The following is an 8,277-nucleotide window of genomic DNA, read 5'->3' on the forward strand; positions in this document are numbered from 1 at the left end:
CTACAGCTCCTCTTGTGTTCGACACTTCACTAGCAAATTCACTATCTCTTCCTTAATTATTATTATAACATGCATTGCGCATACACATAATGTTCAATGCCTACAGTTTAAAATGCTTTTATTATCACCTGCCTGACCATTAATATAATGGTCACTGAGTATGCTATGTAAGTTCACATTTTGCACGATAATAATATATCGAGGAAAGACAATCTCTTTCCATACAAACACTCTGCACCTGGGAAATATTTGTAATCACTTAGCCCAAAGAATTCTTCTGATACCAGTTAAATTGTTCCCATTTTTGTCATTTTGAGGATTTTTTCCTTTAAACTAAAATTGCCTATTTCCTTTGCTATCTTTTTTGGTTCCATCTATTGAGTGGCTAACAGTTCATAGGTTCAGATAGAAGTGACTAATTCTAATGCCCCCCCCCGCTTTCCATTCATATCATTAAGGTAAGGTCCATATTTACTATACAGCAGACAGGGTTTTTAAATTGATCTTTCTAGGCACACATAATCAAAGTAATCTGGAATTTTAACTCAGAAAAAGAATCATTTCAGTAATTAAGCATTTTCTATTCTCCAAGCGCTTGTATAATCTAAAGGCTTTTACCCTACAATTTTCAGATCGACTTTCTATGAAGAAATTTGGTTTCTTGTCTCTATCGAAGAACTAACCACTCATTTCAGAGCCATTGCCAGCTGCCAGTATCTACCTAATTAGGCTTAGAAAAGACTCAGTAAAAAGTAATAAGAACACTGGTATTATGAGTCTTTATCGTATTTTCATGGGGCTAATCTGTCTCAGGTGAAATTAAAAAATTTCAGAGAGGACATTCCTCTTGAATCCCTCATGCCCATTTGTTCTGAAGTATTTTCCATTAAAAAAAATGCAACACTTAAAAAAGAGGACACAAGAAAAAAGGATGTCATCTTTTGTGGGGTCTTAGTATTTTGTGGAATTTGTTTACAAATTGGAAACCTGTTCTCTCTCTCTCTCTCTCTCTCTCTCTCTCTCTCTCTCTCTCTCTCTCTCTCTCTCTCTCTCTCTCTCTCTCTCTTATCCTGAAGAAGTTGAACATAGAGACATTTGGTGCCTATTGCTTTGTACTTGGTTTTTGTGGTATATGTTGTACCTGAAGCAAAAATAGTTTCATAGTTTATTCTACTTGAATATATCATCTGGTTCATCTCCTATAGATTGAGACTTGTGAACAGGAAAGTTATATTTTTAACAATGTACATTTAATGTCAAAGTAGTAGCTAGAAGTTGCTCCAGATATTTATTGAATGAATCAATATATGTTCAATTTCTGCAGTGTGTAGAAAATGGAAATCTAGAGAGGAGAGCAACTGAATGCTTAAGATGAAACCTTCCAGATCTTTCAGGCATCTAAATTGGATGAAACAACCAGTGGCTAATCCAAAGTATATCCTGACAATTAGAAATGTTTTACTTGCAAGAAGTCATAAAATATTAATTGAGTTTTTTGGGATCCTACAAAACTAATTTATTCAACTAAGGCCTAGCAAATCTTTCTCAATCTTCACATAGATAACACTGGAACCCAAGCGATTTGAAAGATGTCTGTCCCATGCATTGAAGAATGCTCAGTGGGATCAATGATACTGAGAAAAAAAAGACCACAGTTTTACTAAAATGTCTCTAGGTACAGAGAAATTTCCTGAGAATGGAGAAGTAACTTCTTGGGAGAATCAGTGCTACAGATTATGTTGCTTTCCTCCCATTCAGTCTGGTGACATTGGTAATTAAGAAAGTAGTTTGCAGTACAGAGATGACTGACAAAATGGTTGACTTCTCCCAACATCTTCAGTCATGGGTCAGTTTATCCTCATTCACAGTTAATTAAAACATTTTATTATCAAATGCTCAGCAATATATTTACACAAGCAATGCCAACATTCATTTCTAAACAGAAAAACAAATGGTGAGAGTCAGGGTTTTTCACAGACTATCCAAGTAGAAGATGAATATTCACTGTAGATTATATACTATACAGCAAAGAAATAAACAAGGGCAAGCTACAAGGATGAACATCCCACAGAGCTGAGAGAAATTACCCCAACAACTAGATGGCTAGTGCACTGAAATAGAAACCGATTATTTCTAAGACTCTCAAAAGGCACCATTATTTCAGGGAAACAAAAGAAGATATGGATTTAAGAAATAGATAAAGATCTTCTCTTTTTTCTCAAGAATGCTAAATAAGGGAGAGCTCCACAAGAAGTATAAGCAATTTAAGAGCATTTAGACAAATATTACAAAGGGCAGTGTTGGCCTGGTCACAATCCATACCCAGAGGATTCTGGTGAATGGTTTTCTTACTCCAAGAAGATACACCAAGCTGCTCTAACTTTCTATATACTTCTATAAAATCATGATTTTATTTCTTGGCATAAATTGTTTGACAATAACAGACTTGGGACCAAATATCTGGATGCCTACTTGTTGAAAGAACCCTATCAAGCCCATGCACGGCAACATGGCTTTGGTAGGCTTTGCACTTCTACCCCATTCCATCCACCTTGATAAAAGAAATAGAGTAGATTGTATTTAGATGGTATTCCTAGGGATATTTTCCAAGGTCTCTTCCCTTATGTGATCACTTAATCTTCTTCAGACTGACTACCAAGGTGCAGCTATCAAAGTATTGAATCCAGCAATTAAATATCACCTTTTGGTACATCTAATTAACATGCCCAATTAAAATTAAATACATCATCTAACACAGCATTTTGCTCTTTACCTTTATAAACTATCATTTACCTATTGGCCATGTCTGTCTTCTCTCTTTACAGAAGAAGTCTTTCATGCCTCTGGGACAAATAATTGTTCCTCTTCCAACTTTTTCATTTCCCCCTTCTCTTTCCTTTTCCATCTCCTGTCTTTGTCTTGTATTCCCTGTATGTTGTCCCTCTGGGTAAAATCCAAAACATCCTTTGGGCTGACAAACTTGGTGTTGTAGTATCTTGTACTAATACAGGTTCCTTAATTTATGATATTACTTCTTCTGTATTTGGGGATTATTCACAGGAACCTACTTGATTAAAATCTATTTAACGTTTTTTTCACTATTGGAGAGGAATTATTGCATAAATGCATAAATTACATAATAAATATCATCAGTAATTTTCTTGGAATTGTGTATGTTTGAGAATGCAAAGCAAATGAAAGAGCAGTTGTTTTAAGGTGGATAGGGTAATAATGTCAGCCAAGAATCCTAGCATTTTAGAAAATGAGGCAAGAAATGTTGTGCAACAGGGTTTTTATTCTTTCAGAGGTTAAAATATTCCATCCTGAAGGGGAGCTCCATAACAGGATGATAAACAATTCGAATAAGCTCCAGGAAGTCCCTGAAACTAATCAGAACCATGAGGCCCGCTCCTTGATATAGTAAGCAACGAAAGCTGAGAGTGACTCGTAGACAGGAAAGCTGCAAAGAAAAAAAGGCAAAACTCAAGTGCTGAGGGAAAAAATAAAAAGCTGCTGATGACACTCAGACAAGCCAAGCTGCCAAGACTCTAAGATGAGACCAGCTGCCTGGATAAACAAAACTTGCCAAGAAAGAGTATTAGACCAACTGAGATGCCTGAAAAGGACATTCTCCAACTGACAGAGCTGTTAGCAGGCTGTGTGGTGTGTTCCTGGTTCCCAACTTTGTGTAGTACCACCAGTGTTGGGAATTGGACTTGGGCGATACATCTGTTTTTAAGTCATTTCTGCAAGGATCCCTTCACCCAGACCCCTGTAAGCATAAAGTCATTGGCTCAATAATGAGGAATTTGGTGGTATCCATACTCTGGTTTGTCATGTGTTCCCTATCTGGGGTGAATAGATATGTCTGCTGTGTCTTAATAAGTTTTGTCATACACTTAAAGAATGCTTGTTTGAGACAAGGGCTACATTGTGAGGTCCTGTCTCAGAAAGATGTTTGAGTATGTGTGTGTGTGGGGGGAGGGGGTGTATTTGTGTATGCCACTGTTGATTTTAGTCTCAAAAATATGCAACCTAAAATCTATTGAACAGTATGTTGGCAATAGAATACAGTCATTAGAAAACACTTATAAAGAGATATTCAACAATTAATGCAATAGAGCTGAAAATCATATTTTTTCTGACCTTTAAACATATTGGAAAAGAGAAAAACATGTTAAATATGAGCGGTTTAACTATTATACATTTTCCATGAAAATGTGATATCAGGGCAGCAACTGTCTAGACAAACTGGCATGTATAATTATTTGAGTAGAAGGAGTGTCTTAAAGTTCGGCATTAGGAATAACTCATGGGAAAAGTAAAACAGAAAGCTCTATGTTGTGTATACTTAAACTATGAACCACTCACTTAATTGCATGACTTAGAGAAAAATCCTTGACTACTGGGACTGAGGAAATAAATGCATTGATTTTACTGGTTGACTTCTTACAGAATCATGGCAGTGACGGTTTAGCCTCTGGCCTGTCTTTCTCCTTTCTACAGAGGTTTTAAATACCCTTTACATTAATAATGTATCAGTATTTGCAAAAAGCACATTTAAAATCTGTTCACTGGCATAAACATTCTCTTTGTGTACACAGACAGAAAAATGAAGGCTAATAAATGCAGTTACCCACTAAAAGAGAAATAGTATAATGCTACTTCAGGTCTCCTTTGCTAACTGTATGCTTTCCTAAATAGTCTTCAACTTCTAAGCTATAAAGACAAGAGAGTTCTTTTTTGGAAAACTGTAACTGTCTATTTAAAAAAAATTCCCCAATCTCTATATATGTGCTCCATTCTCACGAACTCATCCCACCAGAGTCATTCTCTTTATTGCTTCCTATTCTCAGCCCCAAGACACTCCTCCTACAGTGGGATGTCTGTCACTAGTTCCCCATATGCCTGTAATTAGAATACATTTTATATCTACAGCAAAATCAACCTAGGGAGACTGAAACCACTAGCATATTTAGCAATGTCTTTATTATAGGAAGTAAAAACTGAAAGATAAGTTTCCTAAAGAAAATTGACACTGTAATAACTTTTCATATTTAATATCAATTTGTAGGTAATATAATAGATTCTATATTTTAATGAGGAAAATATATATTATAACCAGAATATTCATTATATATATATATATATATATATATATATATATATATAAAGAGAGAGACAGACAGACAGACAGACAGACAGACAAGCCGAGAATATTGCATCGGTTTTTTGTCCTATATGTAATTGGAATGTAACTGGTACAACATAAGCTACTTAGGCAGTATTAACCTGTGAATAATAACCAAAGATTCAAACATCTGTTTTATAGGCGATGAAATGAATGAACCACACAAATTATTGAATAGACCTGAACCATGGTGGTTTGAATAAGAACGGCATCTCTAGCCCCTTTGTCCTCAGTTCATGGAACTGTTTTGGAAGGATTGTGGGACTTGAGTTAGATGGAGGAGATGTGTTACCTTTGCTATCTTTTATATTTCAGCAAACAATAATCATATCTGATGTGTCTCTCTTTGCCTCCTCTTGGATATCAAGATGTGCTTTCTCATCGATTTCTGCTGCTATGCTCCTCCATCTTGGATTCTAAGCATCTGATACTGTCAGTCTAATTAAACCCTTTCTTTCCTAAGTTGCCTTGGTTCTGGTGTTTTTGTCACAGTAATATAAAAGGAAATAAGACAAAACAGAAGCTATAAATAGATGCAAAGGAATTAAACACTCTTGATAGTTGAAACATCTTTGAAACTTCTATTGGAATAGCAGGTACTTTTAAGTTAGGAATTGCTGTATACACTATTGAATACCATAAAATTCCATGAAATCTTAAAGGTTTTCATATAGCTAATTGAGAATATTTTAGTTGTTATAGTTGGGTTCTGGGTTTTGTGTCATTTTATATATATATATTACATTCTAATTTTAATTGGCCACACTAATATTAAATTCTAGGCCAGTTTTCTCTCCCAAATAGCCAAGTGGCACCAGATGGCTGAGGAAGTATTATTCAATATGACTAGCAATCATTAAATTAGCTAAATAGTTATTAAGCACTAGACTAACAAAGACATGATGTAGAGTTCTTGACTTCAAGGTATTGATATTCTGTTGATGGAGGATGAGAAGCAATTTGAGTATCATGAAAAAGCATATACTATAACAATAATTCAATTTAATAACATTTATTAAATCCCAATTAAAAGCTAGATGAAGAGAAATTGATTGAAATTGAGTAACTGCTATCCTGAAAAACAAGCAAATAAATTTGTTTGCAGACTCTATGGCTTGAATTTCACTTTCTTTACTTTATAAAGTAGTAAACCCAAAAGTTTTCTATTCCACCATATACAAAGTTTCCCTTTACATTGTAGTCAGTCATTGAATCGTACCTGGAAAGTCTGATACTTCTTGCCTTGTGCAAAGTTTGCTAAGGTTGTTATTTTCCTGCTCTTTTTAGTCAATACATTTGTCAGATTTCTCCCCTTTATTACACACTTAACAGGATTAAAATAATTGAATATATAAAAAATATATCAAGGTTTTAAAACCAATGGAAATTTATTATCTCAAAAGTTTTGTATTTTTTTGTATGAAACTGAGCACAGTTACAAGAAATATTTGCTTCTGTCCATTTCATACTGCAATAAGTAACTTATTTATACTTGCTTGCCTCACTTGTTTTTAGAATTATGCCCAAAATGACTTAAGAAAAATATAGGACAAAAACTGATAGAAACATGATTTATTATAAACAAACAATATATTTGCCCTTAGCACATAGTTTTATTTACTTATTTTTCATTTTGTAAAATATTAAACTTGTTTTTATTTGTATTTGCTGAGGTAAATATTAATGTTAACTTAAACACATGTCATCATTTAAAAAACTTCACTACCAAAAAAAAAAAAAAAAAAACAGTTTCCATGAAAATTCATTTTCAATAGCTTCTTGATTTATGAGATTGGCAAAAGTAATGCTTGTAAAGTGTTATGACATTTAATATATTATGATCATTCCACAGTTTCTCCATGTAAAATTTGTGTTACATAAAGAAAAAGGCTATGAAAACATTCAGAGAATCAAACTTAACTTCATTGGGATCTTGCATATCTTCGATATTCTTTGAGCTAGACAGATAAATTAAGAATATAGTTATTTACCTTTTCAAAACAGACTTACCTTGCCTACATATTGATAATCAGATCCAGTATATTCTTCCAATAAGAAAAATTGGTTCCACATCCAGCCACGTTTTTGACGGTGAAGTATTTTACCATCACTTCTTTGGGCATGGGATTCTGCTGTCGTTTGCTGAAGCCCAGGAGTCCTTCTGAACGTTAATTCTGGACAGCAGAAGTGAGGCACGCATGCCCAGAGAACAAACAGTCTCAAGAACTGAGAGACTGTCATAGCTTACTTCTTGAAAAATTCCAATGTAGGTGATGAAAAAGTAGTCCTGTTTATGACATCAGATCTCGAAAGGCTTCCAGTACTTCTTCAGTGCCATGTACATATTTCCAAGAACTTCAAACAAACAAACAAACAAATAAAGTAGTTAATGGAAAACATTATAACTTTTACATTTGAATTTTCAAACAAAAATGATTTAGTAAAACCAGAGAGAAAAATACTTTTTTTCTCTTCTTTAAAATAATGATCAGTTTTAAGAAACATCTTTGTCTGGAGGAATATCTACAATTCAAGAAAAGACAATGATGAATATTTTTCTTTCAAATAAATTATTAAAAACACCATTATGACCCTTCTCTTTCAACACAGTTTTAAAGACTTGTAATCTGGGTTCTTTCCACCTTTTGGCTATTATAAATAAGGCTGCTATGAACATAGTGGATCATGTGTCCTTGTTATATGTTGGATCATCTTTTGGGTACATGCACAATAGTCATGTAGCTGGGTCCATGCCCTTCAAACAAAGGACAGAAAATGTGGTCCATTTACACAATGGAATACTACTCAGCTATTAAAAACATGACTTCATGAAATTCTTAGGCAAATGGGTGGAACTAGAAAATATCATCCAGTGTGAGGTACGCAGTCACAAAAGAACACACATGGTTATGCACTTGCTGATAAGTGGATATTAGCCCCAAAACTCAGAATACCCAAGATACAAGTCACAGATCACATGAAGGTCAAGAATATCAAAGACCAAACTGAGGATACTTTGGTCTTTAGAAATGGGAACAAAGTATCCTCCAGAAGAGATACAGAAACAAAGTGTGGAGCAGAGACTG

At 34.3% G+C, this 8,277-nt stretch overlaps 1 protein-coding gene across 5 annotated transcripts in view; it reads right to left on the minus strand.

The window, feature by feature from the left end:
- The window catches only part of Cdh10 (cadherin 10), a 128,318-nt gene extending 120,791 nt beyond the window's left edge, over positions 1 to 7,527 (minus strand). For all 5 annotated transcript variants that reach the window (XM_052159616.1, XM_052159615.1, XM_052159612.1 and 2 more), the window contains exon 1: positions 7,202 to 7,527. In XM_052159616.1, the coding sequence (XP_052015576.1) occupies positions 7,202 to 7,432 (231 nt within the window). In that variant the 5' untranslated portion in view covers positions 7,433 to 7,527. The remainder of the gene's footprint in view (positions 1 to 7,201) is intronic.
- Positions 7,528 to 8,277: the final 750 nt, after the last annotated feature.

Source organism: Apodemus sylvaticus, chromosome 16 (genome assembly GCF_947179515.1).
Source record: "Apodemus sylvaticus chromosome 16, mApoSyl1.1, whole genome shotgun sequence".
Lineage (NCBI taxonomy): Eukaryota > Metazoa > Chordata > Mammalia > Rodentia > Muridae > Apodemus > Apodemus sylvaticus.